The sequence below is a fragment of the Hippoglossus stenolepis genome, chromosome 5 (assembly GCF_022539355.2).
Source record: "Hippoglossus stenolepis isolate QCI-W04-F060 chromosome 5, HSTE1.2, whole genome shotgun sequence".
NCBI classification, from domain to species: domain Eukaryota; kingdom Metazoa; phylum Chordata; class Actinopteri; order Pleuronectiformes; family Pleuronectidae; genus Hippoglossus; species Hippoglossus stenolepis.
Genome location: NC_061487.1, coordinates 27,000,677 through 27,024,714, shown reverse-complemented (window position 1 = coordinate 27,024,714; position 24,038 = coordinate 27,000,677). Strand labels below are relative to the sequence as shown.

Sequence of the window (24,038 nt, the reverse complement as noted above, 5' to 3'; positions counted from 1 at the left end):
TTTTCTGTAACTATTGAAATAAGTGATCATCAAAGACAGTTACTCATCATCATCATCATCAGTCGACTTGTTTTCACATTTCAAAACTCATGTTAAACACAAAATTTATATTTTATTATTGAAAATAACAGTTCTAAGAAAAATACAAGAATAATTTGTTTTCTTGATTATAAAATATATATATTACAAATATAGACACTCTAACAAACAGGTTTCTGTCTTTTGGCTCCGACTCTGGAAATTAGCAGCATCAAATTTTTACTGTTGCATCAAACTTATCAAACTCATATTTACAATGAAATGAATCAAACAAATGAGTTTCCATAAAATTTCTGATCACGGACAAAAGCAACGAGAAAAAAGTGACGTGATCTTCAAACTAAACATCAACTAAAATCACATGTCTTGTTTCCATTCAAAATATACTATATAAATAATGCATACACGTATTCTGTACATAAACTAAAGTGTCACCTTATTTATCATTATATATTTTCTGATCTACAAGTACAAAGGCCACATTTGCAAAACAAAATCTGAGATGTCGAGAAATTGGAGTTGGAATATTACGACGTAATTGAGGAGAAAGTCGGAATATTATGAGAACGTTTTTTTTTTAAAGAAAATAAGCAGCGAATAAAAATGTTGAAACAATCAGAATTCAAAACTTCAGATATTTCCCCTAAAAATACACGTAGCCTGGAGTAATGATACTGGTAATATTACAACTTTATTCTCATAACATCACAACTTTATTCTTGTAGATTTAGGCTATAATCTTTTTTCTCATATTACTCCTGGAAACCAGATTTGTCCCTCGGAGTGGCCCTGATACTTTGGCGTACGGATCAGTTTTCCAGAACAGGATCCAGATCTCGATCAGGGTTCTGGTTTGTGGATGTAGAACATCAGGAAGCAGTTTTCAGCTTCAGTCGAAAACGGTGAAAAGCGACGTTCTCTTTCCTTCCGTCGCTCTACGAACCCGTTTCCATTTCAAACCACTGGAGGATCTTCTCCTTGTGCTCCTTCACCCACTGGATGTTGACCCTGGTTTGCTCGATGGCCTGCTCCTCCCTCATGTACCCCAGATCGTTGTCGGTCACAAATCGCTCCAGCTGCACAAACACAGACGGAGGATGACGGTAACGTTAGCGTGACACGACTGAAGCACAATGTGGAAAAGTCATCTGAGTCATTTTATCATAATTAACAGAAAACATGTTCCTCTCATACAGATGTTAACTTTCAGTATCTCACAGGAAAAATAAACCCTGCGTTCTGTGAAGCTCGAGACCAAAACCACAATCAGTCATATCTCTGAGGATTTCCTGTTGTGTTGCCAAAGCCTGATTACTCTTATTCATCTGTGTCACTGAGTTTAACTCTGGCCCAAGAATCTCTGAAAACACATCAGACGTGAATCGATCCTTCAGACTCTCGTCCACCATCGCTGAGGCTGGAAATACGAAACCAACACAAGCAGCTTCAACCAGAGACTCTAAATGAGCCCAAAACATCTGGATCGCCCCCCTGGTGGCTGGCTGCAGTATAGCTCGTAAACCCTGCCTCCTCCATGTTAGCAGATGGGGCTCAGAGCAAACTTAAAAAACAAAGTACACGTTAAATATATGTTTTTCTCCAAATGACGTCTGTGGCATCAGATGGAGACGCATCTTTCTTCACGGTCTATGATTCTGCCGATCATGGCGACTATTTACTATGTTTAGATCCGTGTGTGCACAGCACCGTGATCACAGGAGGTCACACCCGCCTCCATAGTTTGTCTACATGTATGTTGTGTTGCACTTTGGATCAGTCAGTATTTCAGGGTTAAAAACAACAGACGGCAGCACTAGTAGAAGTCACGATGACAGAACGACGTCAGATAAGATATCAGGGCGGATCCAGGAACTCATTTGATTTAATATCGGTGACAGGTGCGTGACTGGGTCATTTGACGTCACTGCGCCTTGGAATTTATCACAATAACGTAATAAAAGCTCATTACTACCTCCTCCAGTTCGAACTCTGTGGAGAACCTCCTGGCCACGGCGTCGATCAGAGCGCCTCCGCCCCTGCAGCAGAGAAAGAGGCGACAAGATGTTAGACAAACACACAGCACAACACACAGCTGAGTTATTGAAATCCCTGCTGTCTCTCTCTCTCTCTGTAAATGACAGGTGTCAGTGTTTGCTCCTGAAATGAAACCTGTCTGTTGTGTAAATGTAAACCTTGATACTGACCCTGCAGCTTCCTGTCACTGTGCAAACACGGAGACTTTATGAAGGAAAGCTTGTGATAAGCACAGATTGAATAAGCCGACCTTTGCACCTGATAAATCATTTTTAGTCTTTTATGGCTCTGGTTGTTTATTGAAGTGTTTCGACCGCAGGTTTATCTGCTGCTGCTTTACTGGCAGAAGAGTTTTGTAGTTTTTCCTCAATCAAGTCGAGGAATGAGGATGTGACTCCTTAAGCCCTGTGAGGCAAATTGTGATTTGTGAATATGGGCTATACTAATAAAATGATTCTTCATCACCACGTTGAAGAAAAAAGAATTGGACGATTTGGAGAATAAAGTCGTACTTTACAAGAATAAAGTGATAATGTCGTGTGTCATCAGAGAATCAACCTGTTCTCTGCGTGAAGTGATGAATGTAGAATATCTTCTGAAGTTAAACTTTAGTAAAAGTTCCCCTTGCAACTTATTTCCAAATAAAATTCTCTTTTTCTTTATTCTTGCGACATTAAAACTTTATTCTCACCTTATTATGACTTTATTCTTTAATACGACAACTTTATTATCGAAATCTGAATCTTACTCCGTCACAGAGATTTAAAGTTGTGTAACTAACCTGGAAGCTTTGAAACCAGCTTTAAACACAACATCTGACATTAACTCCTCATGAAGTTTTTAAGGCAATCAGCTGCTTATTTGCACATTTCACCGAACTTTATGGTGATATTACTTGGGAGGATATCTCTGTTCGGACGATCTCTACAGAGAGAGAATCTAAAGCTTCTATGGATCAGAAAATGACTCCCCATATGATGTCATATGATAAGTGACGTCAGGAAGAAGTCATAAAAAGACGTCATAGCTGCACTAATCTGTATTTCTTCCAAAACAATGGATCTAATGACTCAAAATAGAACCCGTCTTCAACCTTGAACAAAAAAAAGCATCTCGTCTTCCAGTTCAAGTCTGTATTGGTAAAAACCACATTCTCAGATTCATGTTCAGGACTCGTGACTCCGGACTCGGGACTCCGGAGGACTCCTGAGACACAGTCCAGATAGAAACTTACCGGTCAGAGAGAAACTCCCAGTTCGCTCTGATAAAGTTCCAGGCCAGCGCTTGCCCCGCAGGATTCAGGGCGATGAGGTTTATAACGGTTGAAACGTCCATAAAACGAATCTTCTCAGGGTCCAAGGTGTACTGCAGGTATCTGCAGGGTGAGGGAGACACTGATGAGCTCTTGGCTTCATGAGGATCACATGTTTGGGAATCATCTAATCACAGGAATGCTCATGATGAAGCTTTTATATTCACGCTGTGTGGCTTCACCTGTTGAGCAGCCAGGTCTCTCTGGAGCAGGACAGAGCCGCTCGGAGCTGGTCCCTCTCCGAGGTGTCGTTGGAGCTCTGAAGCTTGTCCCAGGCAAAGTCCCACTGGGCTTTCCCCCCAGAGGCCACAGCCTGGCAGTAGACCGTCGAGCGCAGGTTGGGATGGATGCTGAATCAGACACAAACACACAGTTGCTTTCTTCTTGGTCCTGAGCTGGTGACCTGACGTTTTCTTTTATGACAAAGGGCTTCATTGACATCGTTTTCACATTTGGAAAATAGGTGTCAGTCTGGTTTCCGTCTTGTCAGCAGGATTACACAAAACTACGGAACAAGGGTCTAAATAAGAGACTAAGTAGAAATCCTTTGGACCATGCACCTGGTGCCATGACCCTCTATTCCACCGTCACACTAACCAAAGTGGTTTTAGATACGACCGAAATAAACCATGAACTTTAGACCACGAGCTCAGATCTTTAAAATACAGCAAACGATATCTCAGGTATCGACTTTGCCTCGGGGCTTCACATTCCATGCAGCACACGACATCGTCTATCCCTGAGCTCGGATAGCGATTCCCTGGTTTGGATACTGAACGTGACACATCCACATACAAATGTAAAGTGCAAATGCATTAACACACATTAACACATGTCCACACATACAGAACATGCATGTGTGTTGAGGTGATGAGCAAATACAATACAATGAAAGGTCAGTGTCTCTCATTTAAAGTTGCACCCGGACAACAGATTCCAAGTTCACTGTCAAAGCCCCAGATTTTGTGTTTCTTTTATTCTCAGTTAGTAAAAACAGGGTCGTGACCTTGACGAGTGCACGTTACCGTAGTGAATCTGCCAAGTGCAGCTTTAAAGATAAACCACGATGCCGAGTCAACAACAACCATCATCGCACGACACAAAGACATGATCAAACGACACCTACCTTCACTGAGTCGCTGCTGGAAAGTAAAGCTACAGAATACAATGACAGCTATTAAAATTAGACCATTTTCATCAGTCACAGGTGATTTTTAAATATATACTTATCCAGAAATGTTTATACATGTTGGTGTCGTTTTTCATCCAAATGGCAAACATCCTTGTTGCCATGGTCACACATTCTGGGAGTCCATTGGAACAGGCCACCCTGACGGCGTTGATCTGGCTGTGTCTTGGGAGGAAGCACAATCGTCTCATGTTAGATTCACGTGTACAGATATTAAATAATAAATAACAAATGGGCTCTTTAACTTTGCAGAACTGGAGGACGGAAATACTGACGGGTACGCTGAGGCTCAAGCTAAATCTGAATTCAGAATTCACTCTAAACAACACAGTGATGTTACCAGTATATCAGTATCCTTACTGTGAGGAGTGGTCCTTCGGGACCCGGGAATGGTCCGTGTAGTTCTGGTAGAAGTTGTACAGCCCGGTGACCTGTTCCCGGAGGTACGTCTGCAGAAGGAGACAGCTTCACTGCACAGGTCCAGGAGTACATCCAACATCGCGTTTAAGTTAAAGCGGTTTCAGCGACACATACCTGCATGGGTCCGTACACCTCGGAGCGGTCGAACATGAGGACGAAGTACCCCAGGTTCGTCATGGCAGACTTCCAGGGAATGAACTCCGTCTCATTGCGGAGGAATCGCGTCAAATTCAGAGCCAGGGTCACGTCGACAAGTTTGGCCCTGAGGAAAACAAAAGATCTGAGTGTCCTATTCCAGACATGTTCTCTTAAGATACAGCAAAAGACCCTGTGACACCAGATCAAAGCCACTCTCGTACTTCAGTGTATTCACCGCCACATGAGGTCACTCAGCTCTGTCACACTCACAGCTTCATTTCTAAGTACATGTTATTATAAAGCTCTTGCCTCACACGTCTTATTAACTGCAGCTCGACTTCACATCGCACTCCTTCCACTCATTGTGTGTCAGCACTCCAGTATGTTATTATTACTTTTATATATACTGCTTTATAAATACCATTTTATAGTATTTATATACTAGTTAATATTGTCTAAGGCTTATGTGTTTAGACTTTGTTTTTGATGGATTATCGATTCATGTACATTTTCAGGTTATCATGGAAAAGGTTCCTCTCAGGGTCTTTTCCCTGTTTAGATAAAGGTTTAAATTACCTAAAAACTTCAGGCACATTTATTTGTATGATTTATGATTAATGGAGCTGCACATTGTTAACCAAGAAGCTGTGTAACTTGTGGACATTGTGTTGTGATTTACTTTATGCAGTGATTGCCTGAGATGATTATGTTTCATGGTCTGGTTTCTGTTTCATCGTGTTGTGTTTATTTGTTCAGCTTGTGCAGGGCAGCAGAACAGTGGAGGAGGGAGAGAGAGGGAGAGAGAGAGAGAGAGAGAGAGAGAGAGAGAGAGGGAGAGAGAGAGAGAGAGAGAGAGAGAGAGGGAGAGAGAGGGAGAGAGAGAGAGAGAGAGAGAGAGAGAGGGAGAGAGAGAGAGAGAGAGAGTGAGAGAGGAGAGGAGAGAGAGAGAGGGAGAGAGAGAGAGGAGAGGGAGAGAGAGAGAGAGAGAGAGGAGAGAGAGAGGGAGGGAGAGAGAGAGGGAGAGAGAGAGAGAGAGAGAGAGAGAGAGAGAGAGAGAGAGAGAGGGAGAGAGAGAGAGAAGAGAGAGAGAGAGAGAGGGAGAGAGAGAGAGAGAGAGAGAGAGAGAGAGAGAGGGAGAGGGCGATCAGAAGACTTAGACCAGGTCCTGGTGGGGTCAGTGAGGGAGGAGACGCTGAAGAGCGAGCGCTCCCATCATCTCCTTCAGGTTCACAACACACTGAGACGACGACACAGATCAGAATGTATTGAAAGTGCAGGACAGAGTCAGGACAGAGTCAGGACAGAGTCAGGACAGAGTTAGGACAGTCAGGACAGAGTTAGGACAGAGTCAGGACAGAGTCAGGACAGAGTCAGTACCTTGCCAAGTTGAACGCATCATCGATAAGCTGCCCTCGGTTTATCAGCGGGATCCGCTGGAAGAATAACATCAAAGATGAGGCAGAGACCAAAAGGACCAAAGAAGAATTTACTGAAGGTTATATTTCATTTATTTGAACATAGCTGTCAAGAGGCTTTTCAGTTGTTCTCGGTTTGTCCACCACTCTGGTCCAGATCTCGGTCTAAACAACTATTTGATGGATTTGTACAGACGTTCGTGTTCCCCAGAGGATTCAGTAAGACTTTGTTTATCCTGTGATCCCAAAGACTTCGTTTGACTCATATTCAAACTACTCCAGTGATTCCTGTAAGATTCGGTTCAGACGTTCATGTTCCCTAATTACTTTGGTAACGAGACCACATAAATCTCGCTAATGGCCTAACACAGAGTCAGGGGATCAGTGCAGGCGTTTGGATTCATCTTCTGGGGAACACGAATCGGACCACGGTGACAGATCAACCAGCCTCCCTGTACATACTCTTTATCATTTTCAGTCACGTTAACAATGTTGAACAGACGTCTAAGTTATAACGTAACAGGTTTAATACGATGGCTGTTTTTTTTTCGTCTTCTTCCCGCTGAACCATATTTTCTGAATAGCACCGAGCTTCTAAAGGGCTTTGGCTCTGTTGATGGTTCTTTTTATTCAATGTGTGGCTATAGAAGAAACTGTAAACAAGAAGCGACTTAGTTATACATGGATGTTGGACATGTACTTGTCCCCTCTATGTAGACTGTGGACTGTTCATGGCCCCGATCTAGTATCTGAATATTCTGTGATTTGCTGACTCACCTCTTGGTCGTTTTCCATCTGACTCGAGAGGGCATCCCAGTTCTCCAGGTCGTAATTGACTCTGTAGTATCCAGTGGTGTTCACATTCGCCAGGATCCACTCTCCGTTCTTGGCAATGAATTTGTCTTTACTTACTGTTCAAAAGAGAAATAACGAAATGACACTTAACTCAGTGTAAATTGCGTCACATCCGTGTGTGTCTGACTCGAGGTGTTTGTTCCAAAGTGTCGTATATTCTGTTATACGCATGTTACCTTCGATGGTGTCCAACCATTCCAGAGACGGTTCCGATGAACTTGACATGACTTTGATCGGGACGTGCCACCAAAGACTAAATGCACAGAAAGGAAAACAGGGTATAGAAACAACATATATTATATATTTATTATAATAGGATACAGATAGCTATAGTATAGACATTGTGTGCGTGTAACCGAAGACGTTTTCAACCAGGTCACTGTCGGTTGAATTGTTTTGTTGTGCACCACGAGAGTGTTGTGCAGCTCTTAGTTACAACCCGTTTCTTTAGAACACTCCACATCAACAATGTCTTTGTTGTACATGACTAATGTCTGTGGCTCAGCTTCATCGCTCAGCCGTCCCCAATAACCTGCCGTTTCCAGCTAAAGGCAAATTAACAGTTCCCGCGTCGTTTTTTTACTGCAAACTGTTCCCGTCTGCTCTCAAAGACGTCATCGGAAAACGGACTGAGACACCTTCACTGACGACCTTCCCTTGTTGTGGGCTTTCTTCGTCACAGCTCTCTGAATGTAATTGTTCTTGAACTGCTGTCGTTGGCCTTGGCCGACCTGTTCCATGACTGTTTCTCAGTACACAGACTTTCTCAGGACATTCCAAATTGTTATTCTGGCTACGACCCAACATTGTGCAATGGCTCAGATCAATTTTCTTTCTTTTCTCTGCCTCTTGCTCTTCTCCCATAGACTCTGTGGTCTGCATGTTGGTTTACAGATTCAGTCGCCACAGTCAGAAACCAAAAGTACACATTCAGAGCAATATCTAGACCGGTGGGTTTAAACTCTGAACTCTAATCTCGTTGCGAGGCGCCTGTTCTCACAGCGTTGTAAAGTGATGACATCACCTGACGACAGATTAACGTTTCAACTTTGGTCTGAGGAGAGATAGTGGAGGTAAATCCAAGCCTGGGACATATGGGCTCTATTCATGCCAAAGAAATAAGATTTCATTTATCGCTGAACCTGCACAGTCTGTTTTTATATATGTGTAACATCTAGTCGCTATAGTCACAAGCTAGTTGCTGACGTAGTGTGTCTGCTGTTTGGTGCTTGGCAGGTGGTGTGCAGTGGTTTTATTTGGAGTTTTTCTCCACTGAAAACAGTTGTGCACTTTCTCGGAAAATTCAGTGGGACTGGACCACGACGGCAAATAAATCTAAAACAATTCGCTGAACGAGACTAAAAAGCCTTGTAGAGTCGAGGGAAACAGCAGTTTTCATTGCAGCTCTACTTTATAAAATGTAAACTGTGGGGCCCAGTACTAAACCTTGTGGGACTCCACATTTAAAGTTACCACCAGCAAACTGTATTGTTGTTTGTTTTCCAAATTAATATTTAACCTTGTATAAACTATCATTCCGACTATATGACTGTAATATAGATAATACATTTTTTGATCTGGAAAATACATGGAAGATACAACGTCTATAAATATAATTTCAACTGGATTCTTATTGTACGATCGTTAGCATCACAAGTCGTAGCAAACTGAAAACTGTGACGTGATTTGCTTAAAGAAATCGTCAGAGCATCACTGTGACTTCAGCTCAAACCTCGATTCAGAAGAGTCGTTGAACAGGAAGTGCTTCTGGTCGAGCTGTCCGCTCGTCGTGTTGATGGTGACGACGGGATAGCCAATTTGATTGGTCCACTTGTGCATCACCATCGCAACCTTGGTGTGACCACCATCCTCATCCACGGCCTGGAAACAAGCCACGTGTCAATTTATATTTTACCACTTAAATACTGCAGCATAGCTAACAATTATTCAGACAATAGTATGAACATATTTATCATCTCAAACAAGGGATGCTGAAATTTGTCTAAATTGAGGACTTAACCTTTTGTATGTAATCCCACAGGTTCTTCTGGTCAGTGTTATTGTACCTGAAGTCCGAGAGGTACATCTGCAACACACAAGCAGAGGGAATGAGAGAAACAGTTTCCTCCTGCATTCAAACTAACGATTCCACAGAGGAGAGTTTGTACTGGGAGTTTATTTGTTTCATATTTCTGCACCTGCCCGTTCTGTTAGAAACTCAGATCAGGTTTTACTCTCTTGCAGGAAACAAACAAAACGCTCTCACTGAGGACTGTGAACTGTGTCTTTGTGTTTTCCCTTTGCCACAGATTAAAACCAGATGTTGGAATGTTTGACCTCGGAGACACAGTAATGCCATGTTATTGTCAACAAATTACAATTTTGATATATGATGAAATATTTGTCCACTGACGCTGGAATAAAGTTGTGCAACTGAGGGCACGACCATTCCGATCTGGGAGAGGGCTTTTGTTGGATTACCCGGGAATTGAGTGCAGTGCTGGGCTGAGGGTTCCCGTCTGAACGCCGGAGGCTCGCTCGCCACAACCACAACCACGCAGAAACCACACGAAATGCATCCGCTCCACTGTGTGAAATCTGCAGCGCATGCAATGACGTGAGGCCGACTCTCGGCAAACAAACACAGCAACGAGCCACAAACACGCTGCAGCCACTTATTCCCAGAGCCAATCAGAACACTCTCTGTGCTGTGACACCACCTGCTCTGAAGAGGGGAAACGAAAAGAGTCAGCAAATCAATCGGCTGCTTTTCCTCCAGCTGAAGGAAAGTGACGGAGCCTCTTGGATTCGGAAACTCTTTGGTTGGAAACCAGGGTTACACAATATTACAGGGTGTTCATGTGATCTCTGAAGCGGAAATTCTTTTTGACTTTTCTCACTGCCAATTAAAGCATCTAATTATAAAAAACTTTGGTGTGGTGGTTTGGTTCCCCACCCATGTCGTATAAGTCGTACTTTATGGTGAGCCAAAAAAGAGGCTTTGCCAGGACTCTGTGGAGCGAGTTAACGTCCATTATGACGACTTTATATAAAGATGGATAACATGGAAAGTGAAGCCAAATCATCTCGATCGCCCCCTGGTGGCTGGTTGCAGTATCGGACATAGATATAGTTTAAGGAGAATGTGTTTTCACTCCTGTCTCTTTGTTTTTTTGTTGGTCCGTCTTCAAGTAAGATTACAGAAAAACTTCTGGACGGATTTCCGGGAACTTTGGTGGAAGGATGCAGTGTGCGTCAGGGAAGAAGCCGTTACATTCCGGTGCAGATCCAGGAATCTTTTTTCTTTTTCCCAGGGAATAAGTCGTGGATCTTGGTTTTTAAAAATCCGGCACATTTAGGGGACTGATATTTATGAGTGTGGGTAACTTGGTGCAGCTCGATGGAATTTAAGGGGCCTTGTCGGAGGTACGAGCTCAACTGAGTGACCATTCTAGAAAGATATTTGATGTAGAAGAGAGATCCTCTCTACTGACAGTATCCGCTGTGATGATCTGCTCCGTGAATCCTCTCCAGAGACGTTTCTAAAGATTACAGCTCAACTTCGGCCAATCTGAGAAGACGGGTAAAGTTATTTCTTACATTGATTCCTCGGTTGAACACGTTTTGACCCACGATGTCTGCCAGCATTCTCAGCACCATTGCCCCCTGCAGAGTAAACAAACACAAAAAGCATCCGTCGTGAAATATATATAGAGAAAGAAACATATCTAGTGTAAAATGTTGATTCCGCGGCGAGGTGACTCTGTACCTTACTGTAGGTGATTGCATCAAACATTTCAAGGATCTCAGAAGTTGTCTGGATGTCTTTCTGCGGAGCAGTGAGCGGATGGGATGCAGCCAGAGCGTCCTCCTCGAACGCCATGTGGAGGTCCAACACGACAACCGAGTCTTTCTGCAGAAAGCAAACACATGTAGTTTGTATTTGTATTGTTTTACTTCGCCTGCTGTGAACGTCCCTCCACCTCTCAACTTACCGTTTTGAATGACGGCTCGACGGCGTCCACTGCAAAGTAGGCCATGTAGGTGGCAAAGCCCTCGTTCAGCCAAACTTCGTTCCACCATTTCATCGTCACCAGATTTCCAAACCACTGTCAAAGAAATGGGAATAAAAATCATAGACACTATCGTCAAATTCCAACGCACAAACAGAGACAGTATGTAAATGATATGTATTAAATCTATTAAACTCATTCAGTAAATCCTCCTGAATCCATTCACGGGTGAACACAGATCAGAGTCAGGTCCATGATCCAGAATGATCTCATATCATTTTAGTTTTGGTCACAGGTGAAAACACAAAGTTCTTCTTGCTCTAACCTGATGAGCTAGTTCATGTGCGATGAGAGTAGCGATCAATTCCTTGTGCAACAGCGAGGACACCCCCTCCTCAAAGAGCAGATATCCCTGCTGGTACGTGACCAGTCCCCAGTTTTCCATCGCCATAGGGTTCAAGTCTGGCAGAGCGATTTGGTCTAATCACAAAGATGAGGACGAATGTTACAATCAGATCAGAGCTGGAGGAAAAACTCATCGATCAACTCAGACTGCTTCTCCTACGGTGCACAAACATTAAGGGAAACACACTTTAAATCAGGAATTCAGCAGATACAAGAACAAACACACGGAAAAAGATCTGATACTTTTCCAAGAAGGCAACTTAACCAACAAATCGTGAGGACGAGGAGGCCAGAGCCCTTTAGATGTGAGACACTGTGTGTGTAGCATGCGAGTTTAATCCCGTGTCGGGTCACGGGTCAGATGTTAACGGGTCTTTGAGTTGGAGATAATCATAGGTAACGGGTCTGATGCGGAGCTTGGAGAAAAATGGACCCGTGCATGTTGTTTTAGGAACAAGTATAACATCTGCTGCTGTCAGTGAACTTCAGTGGATGAGCTCCTGAAGCCTGGAGCTGACACGAGGCCGTTCTCAAAGTCTTACACAGCTTTTTCAGCGAGTAATTGATTCCAAACTTCTCCTCGTAGAACCGGAGGATCTTTCCGGTGATGTTGGCGGCGTATTGAGTGTGTCCTGCTGCGATGGCCTCGGGACGAGCAAACGTCTGCACAGAAGAAACGTGAAGCAAACAAGGTTATTTTACTGTAATTCAAACATGTTTTTAAATAGTAGGAGCGATATATGAAATATTAAATTCTTTGTACAGGTTCAGGAAACATGAATTCAGGTTAATGATTTCTGTTCATGGTGCCGAAGGGTATTTCAATATGGCAGTGAAACTACTGTCTGGAATAAGTTTATTCAGCGAACCTCAATTTCCAAATGTTTTTTGTTTATTGGTAAAAATCCAAACAGGCCATTGTCGACACGATATAAACATTTAAATTGAATTCACCTCGAATAATAATATATATATATACATACTTGAATGTCCACACGTTCATGGGTGGAGGGAATTGATTCAAACTCTGAAACCGTGAAGGCAAGAAGGTACGTTGACATCCTCGGTGTCGGGTAGAAACGAGTGTATTGCCACTCATCGTCTATGATGCTGGAGCCTGAGACGGTGGAAAAGAAGAAGGAAGGATGTGTTTTATTCTGAGTTCACGTTTATCTCGAGCTGCGATGTGACCAGAGGAGTTATTGTACGTGGTCACCTGAGTCTTTGTGTTTTTCTCACCTGATGTTAGTGCGTTTCCCAGAGCCTCGGTGCCTCGCCTGTGGATGATGGAGACGTGAAACACAGCCTTCATATCCGGCTCGTCGAAACAAGGAAACACTGTCCTGGCAAACGTTGGCTCCAGATTGGTGGCGGCCAGGAATCTATGAACACAGATAAGGACGGTCAGCAGTCCATCGGGTTCATGTACTGAAGGAACACACGATGAAGAGGGCGGGATTCACACTTGATAAAGAACATGTGGTATAGTACTTCTAAATGATGAGCACCAATAATGTGGTGGTCACCGTTTGTCTGTAACATGCACAGGAAGTCAGATGCACAGCTGGGACCACTGAGCAACATCATAGCTACAGATTCCACAGTTTGAGTCTATGAATTTAAATGAATGTAGAGAAAAGGGGAAAGAACAAAACCCCAGTGAGAGGGGACTGGGGGAATATCTTGTTTCCTGGAACAGAATAGAGAATAAATCAACCCACACGAGCACAATGTGTGGTCTGTCGTTACAAAGGATCAGTTACCGATCTCACAAGACACTGATAAAGTTTGATTGTCCTGTATAAATTAATTTTTAATCTAGAATCCTGGATTTCACAAGCGGACAAACAAGACTCCTTAACAAAAGCCAAGAACATTTTAAGTTTTAAGAACATAGAAATAATACTAATGATAATAATAACATATAATAAACCTGTCAAAACACAGTTACACGGTGCTTTACAAGTCAAAAATGAAAAATTGAAGCTAAACAATAAGAAACAGTTAAAAAGCAAAAGATAACAAACTATTCAAAAGCAAGATAAGCAAAGATAAACCAGATTTAATAAGACGTTATATTATATGATTAAAATAGACGAAACAAGGTTTCAGAGGGATTTTAAAGAGGATAAGGAGGTTGAGCTCGTCAGGGACACAGTAACACAGGAACACAGAGTGGGGGCGCTCTAACAGAAAAGGCCTCAGCCTGGACAGTGGAGAGCAGGACCCTCTCTGAAGAACTCAGGTCACGACCCGACACCGATGTTTGTTCAAGTGTTAATGTGTCTGTGAAGTCTGGTTTTAATTTGTTACTTGAAGATATAGAAAGCTTCATTCATTCCAGAAAGTCCCACAAGTAGAGCAAAGAAAGAAGAAGAGGCACGAGCGACCAGGGAGTTGGACAAAAGCACTGGAATAGACAGAGACTTAATTACAGGGCGGGGCCGACGATCACAGAACCAGGAAACAACACGACAAAGACGGGAAGAGAAACAAGGAAGAGACACACAAGGTGATAAACTGTGCGTCGGAAGATAACCTGAAAAATGTGTTTCAAACTGGGGAAAGGAGTCGGAGCAACAACTGGAAAGTCGGCGAAAAAGTTGGTACATGAAACCAATTAACATAATTTTACACTCAGCTCTTAACAGAAGCTTCTAATGTGAACTTGTCAAATGTTAATTTGCAAACATAGTAGATAATAGAGATATTTTTATGATTAACGTTTGAAATGATTTATCTGCCTGTCTCACCCGACTCTTTATATCTTTCTACTTCTTTTTATATTCTATTCTATTTCGGCATCAAACAGCCTTAAACATCTTTACCAATGAATAAGCACTCATAAATATCAGTCCCATGTCGGATTTTTTTTTTATTATCCTCTGAGAAATCAGCAAAATGTCAAAAAAAAAAACACCTGATGTCTCAATGTTAAAGAAAAAAATCCTGGATCTGCCCCCTGACCCGTTTTCATACCAAAATTTAATGAGTTCTTTCCTGACTTAGACGACATCCTTCAACCGAGTTTCATGATAATCTGACAAGTAGTTATTACGCAAACAGACAGAGTTGTTTCATTTCTCCACAGACAGATTCCACCAGGACACATAACAACAAGCAACGATCACAAATTCTGCACAAAGAAATTCAAAAGCTTTAAACTTTACCTCACTGGGTTCATATCGCCTTCATATTCAGGGACACCTTCTAAATACGTGCTGAGGAACAGTCCATCCATAGTCCCCATTGACTCTCCCTTAAAATTCAGAAACAAACTGTAGTTTCCTCCTGCCTCCAACGCCACATTCAGCTGGATCTCCATAAAATCTAAGTTCCCAGGATCCACCACGGAGGAACGTATCTCCTCATTCAGGTTGTCTCTGTTCTTCACCACCGAGTCAGAGACTTCCAGCTCTCTGCTGTGGAGGTAGATGCTGCTCGTCTTCTGGACACACTTGAAGTAAACTGTGGAGTTTCCAGTGAAGAGGGTGCTCTGGTTGGGACTGGTGACGTTCACCACCTCAATGATCCGGGTGTAGAAGTGAGGCTGCAGGACGACCTCGTAGCTCTCAGGCACCAGGTTCCTCGGCAGCCGCCTGTCAGGTGGCGGCTGCGTGGTGGTGGGAAGGAAGGTGGGACGGGGTGTTGGGTTCATCGTAGAGATCTGAGTCGTGTAGAAAACGACCATGGTGACGATGCCGGCGATGACAGAGATCGTTAGGACGACACAGGCCCCGGCGATGAGCTTGGACTTGCAGTTCTTCACCATGGTGGCTGCTCCCTTCACTCAGTCCTGGAGGTCTGGTTGCTCCTCTGGTAGAGATGAGGCTGACGAGTCCCTGAGCCTGTGTGACTCTGGTCTGCAACATCTGATCCGTGCACATCTAAGTAACCTTCCTCCCATAAACAGGGCTTGGCCTCAGCTATTAATGGTCTGTACCAAGATTAAGCATTAACTTGGGCATTGACAAAGGAGCAAAGATTAAGGCTCATGCTGTGAGGAGGGCGATGTTCATTGGTCTCGTTGTAAATAATCAGTCAGATTGCGCGCTCCCACATCTGGAGGTGGTTACTGTGTCTTCCCACTAATGCAGGGGTTACGTAAACCTCGAGGAACACTTTATCCACACACTGCGCTCTGCAGCCCATCACACACATCCCGCTCCCTCTCTGCGAACACAGCACACCCTGATCACCATCACATCTTCACCGGACACCAGAGCTGCAGGGGAGGACATCCTCTGCGACTGCAGGAGAGTCCAGAGTCCTGTCCTCAAACTCTCCTCCTCCTCCTCGGGTCAGGTCACACAGGGGTCAGAGGAGTGGGGTCCGAACACAGGTCCTGTGAGACTGACAACCTCCCAACAAACCAGAAGCATATGAGGAGAGCAGTGCTGAGTGAGCTGGTAAAGACCGGGGGGCGGGTGCGGTGGGGGGCGGTGGGGGGGGAGAGAGGTGGAGAATAGAACACGGAGAGATTTGGGAAATCACTGAATTGGCTGGAAAGCCCCAAACCTCAGGAAACCGTGACCACCACACACATGCACACATTCCTCACCTCAGGATAGGAAACAACAGCACAACGGCGTCCATGTAAGAAAACAGCTGTGTGCAGCGCCAGTTGTTTCTACTGAGAACAGATGTTCCTGTTGAAGGGTCAAGGAGAACAAACCAACCCCAGCATGTTGAAGAATCCCGATAGCTCCACGTCGGAGGCCAATCATCACCACAGCGAGGCCGGGTGCAGGTGGAGGCCACTTCCCTGGTCTGAATTATACTTCACCCCTGGTCAACGGGGATGTAATGACTTTTACGACACTTGTGAGAGCACGTTCTGGTGTTACTTGAAAAAAACGCACACCATCATAAATCGCTTGCATTTAGTCAAGAGGTTTTAAGAGCGAGGCAAAGCAAATAAAAAATATCATGAAACAATCCTCTGGTGAGCCTTTAAAGAAATGCTCCGTGGATTCCGGTAAATTCAAAAACCTTGTTTTCTAATGCGAGAAACGTCCGAAGGACCAGATGTTACAACATCTGTCACAAGGTTCTACTGACGGAGCTGTCCCCAGGTAAATTATTCATGTTCACACACACACACACACACACACACACACACACACACACACACACACACACACACACACACACACACACACACACACACACACACACACACACACACACACACACACACACACACACAAACTTACTTCTAACCTGAACATGTCACCTTAAAATGAAATGATTTACTTTTTGTCCCCATAAGGCAGAAAAGTCCCCGTAATGTTAGTGTGTAAACAGGTTTCCTGTCCCCACAAGGTGAATGAAAAACACCCAGAGGTTCAGAGGACCGGAGAGAATTCTGTTGCTGTAATTTAATCAGAAATGTTCCCAAGTTTAAAGGTGCACAGGCAGGTGAGGAGGGAAGGGATGAAGTGCGGTGAACAGGTTTGTGGTGGTAAAGGTCTTTCAACAAACACACACACACACACACACACACACAGGGTCATAATTCATAATAACACCACACCCCAGCACAGAAAGTCATAAACGACAACAGAGATACGAGTACAATCATTTATGAAGATTCGTGCGGAATGTTCTACACTCAAACGTCTCATGACATCAACAACAACCACACACACGCACACATTGATTCTGTGCACTCTGAAGAAAATAAATACCCTCATGCACACGTCTGCAGGTACTGAAGTGATCAGCATCCGCTGGTTCAAAGACACAGCACGAGTTCCTGTTCGCCAACTCTTTGACGAGAGGGTCCCCTACTGACGAGGACCAGAACTGCAAAGGCACTGACTCCAAACAGATTGAGGCTCATGGTTAAAAAAAAAAGAGAACGACAGTAACATTTCACAACATCGTAAAATAAATGGAATTCCTGATCATAAACAAAAACTTGATCCTTTGAAGAATAATTTGGAAGCAAAGGTTCAATGATTCATGAAATCAAGACGTGAGCTCAAAGCAGCGGTTTGATTAAAGTGAGTTTGATCAGTAACAGTAACATAGTGTTGCCTTAAAAAGGAAACACAAAATCAAAGTCCAGATCACATCGCACATCGCACATCGACCACACAACAACACAAAACAGGCGATCTTAAAAAAAAACAGGTGCAAACTTGGTCCAGCACTGAAATGTAATAAAAACCTCTGCAGCGCCCCCGACAGGCTGTGATTAGAATTACACCAGATTAATACTGAGGCCCTCAGGTCAGAGTGGGGATTCAGAAGCACCTCGAGGTTTCAGGTAATTCACAACGAGGATCTAGTCTCAGTCAGCAGCCGTTCAATACCTCCGCCAAGGACGTTGTGTTGATTTAGTCAATTTAAATTTGGTTTAATTGAGGTGTCGGATGTTTTCTACTAACCTGCATCTACCACTCGTGTGTCGCTCTGATCGTGTGGGTTCATTGTTCACTTAGATTTAAAGTGTGATTGAGTTTAAGGGAGTTTTGGGCCTTAGCAGAGGTTCTGAGTGACACTCTAGTTTAAAGGAATCTTTTTGTATTGAGCCTTTTACTCTACGCAGACGATCATTTTTTCTTCTGTTGCTAAAATTTTCTTGGTTCAAATGTTTTTTAAAATACAATTATCGTGTCTTCGAGCACACGATCACTTAAGCCTCCATTTTAAATATCTCTCATCCATATTGTGCAGTTTTCTCTGAAAAGCTTCATCAACCAGAAACAGTAAATGTTCGTCTGAGGTTAAATACGACTGAATTCCATCAATGACCGAATGACAACAGTAAAAATACAGTACAGTACAAATCGCTTTTACACAAATGAGGAAATTATATTCTTGATAATCTGACACTTAGAATAAAGGCAAAAAATATTTTTCTAAATTAAAGTGGAATATTTTTTAAATAAACCTGTAACATTGTTTTTTTTTAAAAAGGAATATTTATAGAAAAGATTCAAATATTTAGACGTAAAACGTAATATTCCATTGCTAAAATTTTCAGAAAAAGTGGCAATATAATAAAAATAAAATAACTGTTGGTTTTATTTCATATTATGAAATTTTCTTGAAATGATTCAGGACTTTATTCCTGACGTACTGAGCTTCTTCTCAAAAAACTTTAAATGATTTAATTCCAGAAATTACAACTTTTACTGAACACTAACTTTAAAATAAAATTAAATAAAATCTTTAAATATTTTGCCTTTATTCTGAAGAGTCGAACAGTCCCTTCACTCAGTTTCACTCAAGCTGCTTTCAGAGCTGCACTGAACATCTGGACATGTTCCTGAGGGGCTGCATGAGAGAACCCAAGAGTCTGAGTCTATTGATCTGGATGTTTTCTGGAACCTTTGCTGCCAGCCCTCTAGTGTAATATTCAGAAAATGTGAGAGTGAGTCCATCTGAGAACACCTCAGGAAAATGTCCAGAAAATGAACAGTGAGCCGAGTAGATGACGTTTCTAACACGTGAAACTGGAAGAACACAAATCTGTCAGGAGGTTCCAGATCTTTTGGTGATGAGGGCCGACGCCGGTGTGGATGAGCTGTAAACAACAACACTGATCTTTCCACAGCAGAGTTTATACGTCATGTCCGGCCTCCTGCGGCTCCACAGGCTCCGCCCCTCGCCTGAATGTTCCCACATGTTCCTGTTGTTGTGAACGAGTCGGACCCAACAACCTGCTGCTGCTGCTGCTTCACATGTAAAAGACAAATGTTGGCAAATGTCTGCACAATATTTTCTGGAAATTTTGCAGAGTTCATGTCTGAAAGCAGCTTTAGTTTTAAAGGCATTTATCCACAACATGGAGAAGCCACCAGTCTTTTGATTATACATGGGCCATGCACACGTCAAGATGTCATTGATGTCACTTTTCCAGCAGTGAAAATGAATCCAGACCAACACGAGTCGGTGCAATCAGCGCGAGGCACCTTTGCTTTTTTGGAAATATTCGACAAACAGAATTAAAATAAGAGAGATGCTGCTCATCATCGTCTTGTCAACATGTTTCCAAAGTAGCAGCAGCTCTTTGTTTTGGAAACAACTTGCAGTCGTTTGATTATAATTCAAGTCTGAGTTTTATCTGCAGCCATGTGTGCATGAATGTGTCCCCATGAGCGCATGTTCAGTTCGATCAGACAGAAATAAAAAGGGTATATAGCTTTCTTCTGGAATCTGCCAGCTCATTCAGGTCACTACCACAGCCAGCTGTCTAGATGCTGAACACAGTAACAGGACTGTTCCAGGATGGCCGACAGCTCCCCGTAGCTCTCCTCTCGCCACGTGGGAAGCAGCCTCTCATTGTTGAGGGCCTGAAGCTTTGGCGTCCCCTCCCGGAGGACGTGGTACAGGCACGGCCACCGGTGCTGAATCCTCAGCCTGGTCCTCCGGTCCAGCGTGATACCACGGACGATCTTCTTGGCACGAAGCTCGCGCAGGACGGGCAGCTTCAGGCAGGAGAAGACTAAGCCTCGGCTGGGCGACACGTCCAGGAACTCCAGGGACGGAGACTCCAGAGTGTACGAGATGCCCAGATTCCTCAGCGGCACCAGGATGTGTAACGTCAGAGACTTCAGGTTGGGCAGGGAGTTGGTTAAGGTCTGCAGCGTCGAGGGAGTCACTCCTTTGAATACCCAGAAGTATTTGAGCTCAAGGACTCGCAGCTGCTGGAACTGGGTGAGCAGCGACACGGACACGTCCGACCAGTCGAAGTGGAGCCGCAACTTGGAGATGCGTGGGCAGCTCTGAGTGAGCTCGCTGAGCAGCTCCTGGAAACTGGTCACCTGTCAAACCACAGAGAAGAGCAATGTGCTGAGAGATTTGTTTGTTTGACAGTTTTTCCTCATGGTTTATTTCTGTATTAGAGACGTCAGGAGATGTTAAATGACTTGTTTTCACTCGTCGTGAATTTATTTCTTCAGTGACAACAGTCGTCAGAGGCAGAGACCCCTCCCGGTTAAACTGGACCAAACAAACACTTTATTAACTCTGAACAACTCACTAAAGACAGATTCACAGTGAACTCATCATCACGTTACCTGATCCATTTTGGTGATGCTGTCCTGGTGTGAGCTGGAGCTGGAGTGGACCTTGAGGTCGAGCGGCTCGAGCAGAGTGAAGGTCCAGTTCAGATCCAGGTGGCTGAGGTCTCTGCAGTGAACATTGTTCAGCAGGTGGCTCAGCAGCTCGCTCCACTTGTTGAAGCGATCCCCCAGGTCGAAGCTGGCCTTCAGCGTGAGCAGACTGGCCCGGCGGGAGATGAGGTGGTGGGTGTAATGGTGCACCCAAGCTTTCCACCTCTCAAACTCGCGGTTGGAAACCAGCAGCCCCTCCTGACCGAGGTGGAAGACACCACGTCGGGAATAGTCCGCTACCCTCCACAGCTTCCAGGATCGGACGAGGCAGCTCCAGCTCAGGCAAACCAGAGCGCAGCTGCACTTATCCACCTCGTTCAGGAAGGACAGGACGTGCAGCTGGCACTCCACCGGCAGGAAGTTGAAAGGGAAGTAGTCATCTGCCGCTTTGCGCCGGCTGCTCACGGGGACCAGGGGTCTCTTTCGCGGTGACATGGTGGCAGCTGAGGAGATGATGATGCTGGTCATTGGTGGAGGTCAGAATCTCCACCGGGTGGTCTTGTGGTCTGGCTTTGCCATAAATATCTTGGGTCTGGTGGAGTCTTAAGAAAATAAAAAGAAACTTTTTAATTTCCTTTACTCCAAGTTGTTCAAGGCAGAAACACACAGGACTCTGGTCACTGGGAGGTCTAAACTAAAATAATAATAAATAATAATAACCAGAGATCAGACTCATTAATATCAGTCCACTAAAAACATTACGTCCTTAGCAGAGGTGGTTATTATAATAATAAGAAGAAGAATAGAGAGCTCTTCAAAATCTAGATTACAAAGTGCTTCACAAAGCTCTTTAAAGACAATAGTTAGAAATGTAAAAAAGACAATTAAAAGGAAAATTCATGTTCCGAGTAAAATCCAGACAGGTTCTTAGATAAATGTCTCATGAAGGGACTCATACCTCGTCTCTTAATGTAACCATGACCTACTCATGCCTAACCCTAGTTAACCAACCCACAATTCACATCTGACCCCTAACATTAACCATGGTTACTAACTGCTGAACCCAAACCATTCCTCTAACCTAGATCTAACTTTAAGACATGTCATAACCTAAGAATTGAAATGAGATAATCCTTTATTAGTCCCACAATGGGGACATTAGCATTGTGAGGACAAGACCCCACAACACGTGAAATAACTTAACCACACACACACACACACTATAGATGATTTCCCTTTCAACCCCAACAGACTAAATGTGAGTCCTTCGCCTGCAGGTAATTAAACCGAGTGTGATGACGTAGAGCTCGTGCTTCACTGACTCTCCTGCTGGAACAACCCTTCAGGTAACGTGATATTCACGTGGTCAGTAATCGAAGTATTAAGTGACACGTCGGTTTGTAACGTGAGTTCCTTCCTCAGCTCCGTTAGGATGCGCGTCGCCTGTCAGTCAAATGAACGCGTCAAACACGTATGAGCTCATTGTCCTAAATTGTCCTAAATTCATGTTTTTACTCTTTGATCAACACTGAAGTCTCGTCTTTACCTTTTCCTTCGAACTGGCTTCCTCCTCCTCGTCTCCGGTTAACAAAGCTAAGCTGCTAGGAGCTAGCAGGAAAACAGACAAAGGAATTAAAATTAAAGCTTATTACCGCGCGTTGTTCCACATTTTACTATATTTTATCTCATAAAGCGACGCGTTAAAACCGGTTGAACTGGTTAAACAAACTTAAAACTTAAAAGCCGCGAGGATAAGTGGTCGGTAACGGTCCCGGCTAGTTAGCATCCGAACAGCTGAGCTCTGTTGTTGTTTTTGTTGTGGCTCGATGGTGATGGCGTCATCAACGTGCGTTGGGCTGCTTGCTCCGTCCGCCGGAGTCGCGCCACCGGGCGGGGGTTAAAGCTGGGACTCCGCAGTTTGCGTTTGAAGAAGAAGAATTGTTGTAATTTTAGTAAATTTGCGGTTTGAGTGACGATAAACGGTTTAATTGATAATGTTTGCGGGATAATGTGGTGTTTTGTTATCTTTCTGAAACAAAAATAAGAACAAAACCACACAAAATATAAAAATATATTTGTTCTCTCTGATAAACAATGGGGGGGGGGAGTGTCACGTGTTAATATTCAAGACTCAAGAAGATTTATTGTCACTTTCCAAACATGAGAGGAAACGAAACTGAGCTCCCAGAGAGCGGCAAGGAAATAGAAACACTAGAATCTACAAACTAAGCAGAAGCAGCAAATAAATACAATCGAATAAAAACAATTAATCAAAAAGAATCTCAAACTAAACAAGGATAAAAAACAATGCAAATCAAAAAAGGTGCAAATTAGCATTGATAAATATGAGTACATTCATATTTCCCAACAATTTTAATGTGTTCATGTTCAATTAAAGTGTTTTTGGAACAATTGCTTTCCTTCGTGGGAAAAGTGAATCTCATTCCAGGTGTGTTACTGGTTGTTTCCCCCAGTAGATGGCCCTGTGCACACACGGATACCGTGTGGCCCTGGTGATGCAGGGTGACCTCCTGGAAGTGGTGACCTCCTCTGGCTTCCTCTCTATCAAACCGCTGATACAGGCTGTTTCCTGCACATGTGGGCTTGGCCTGAGGGAACCAATTAAAAACGTCCAGTCCCAACGGACCACAGTCCCACAAACACGTAAACAGCAGCAGTGCTGTTAGAGCTGCTGCTGCTGGTCGGTGCCACTGTGTTGTGTGTGGCCTCAGAGTGAAGATGTCCAACCGCTTCCTGGAGTCACGTTCAGGCTCATTCAAGAGCTGGTTTGACAATAAAACACATGTGACTCTGTCAGTTTAATAGTAAATATGAGGTCGTGAGGTGGAGGGAGGGTTGTGTGACTCTCGACACAGGTCATGTCCTCCTCGTGCTTCGGTGATACATTTCTACATTGTGCGCTTCTTTGTAAAGTCAGAGAAAGGCAGGAAGTGACACGTCAGAGGGGCCCGTTCTGTGAGAGAGGGTGAAAACACAAACACACTGGATCCTCAGAGGATTACTACATATTTCTATAATACTGTACACAGCAGCTGTTGTGATGCCAGATTTCAAACAGGGTAGGAAACTGCGAGGGGGGACACAGTGACAGATAATTATATTGCATTCACTGATTCCTCAGAAACTCCA

The 24,038-nt window shown here is 43.7% G+C and overlaps 2 protein-coding genes across 2 annotated transcripts; both read right to left on the bottom strand.

Annotated features, from left to right (window-relative positions):
- Positions 1–92: 92 nt before the first annotated feature.
- anpepa (alanyl (membrane) aminopeptidase a) lies at positions 93–16,181 on the bottom strand. The gene is made up of 20 exons (XM_035156954.2): positions 14,991–16,181; positions 13,060–13,202; positions 12,804–12,937; positions 12,363–12,483; positions 11,741–11,895; positions 11,398–11,511; positions 11,172–11,315; positions 11,003–11,068; positions 9,423–9,488; positions 9,135–9,283; positions 7,579–7,655; positions 7,325–7,458; positions 6,510–6,565; positions 5,109–5,256; positions 4,935–5,023; positions 4,632–4,739; positions 3,568–3,735; positions 3,308–3,448; positions 2,012–2,075; positions 93–1,115 (listed from the first exon to the last, which is right to left on the bottom strand). The coding sequence occupies exons 1-20, from the start codon at positions 15,590–15,592 to the stop codon at positions 975–977; spliced, it is 2,820 nt and encodes a 939-aa protein (XP_035012845.2). The 5' UTR covers positions 15,593–16,181; the 3' UTR covers positions 93–974.
- Positions 16,182–19,405: 3,224 nt separating this feature from the next.
- Positions 19,406–22,720, bottom strand: si:dkey-12e7.1 (uncharacterized protein LOC557553 homolog). The gene is made up of 3 exons (XM_035157996.2): positions 22,435–22,720; positions 20,853–21,490; positions 19,406–20,597 (listed from the first exon to the last, which is right to left on the bottom strand). Exons 2-3 carry the CDS (start codon positions 21,414–21,416, stop codon positions 20,010–20,012), a joined length of 1,152 nt encoding a protein of 383 aa, XP_035013887.1. The 5' UTR covers positions 21,417–21,490; positions 22,435–22,720; the 3' UTR covers positions 19,406–20,009.
- Positions 22,721–24,038: the final 1,318 nt, after the last annotated feature.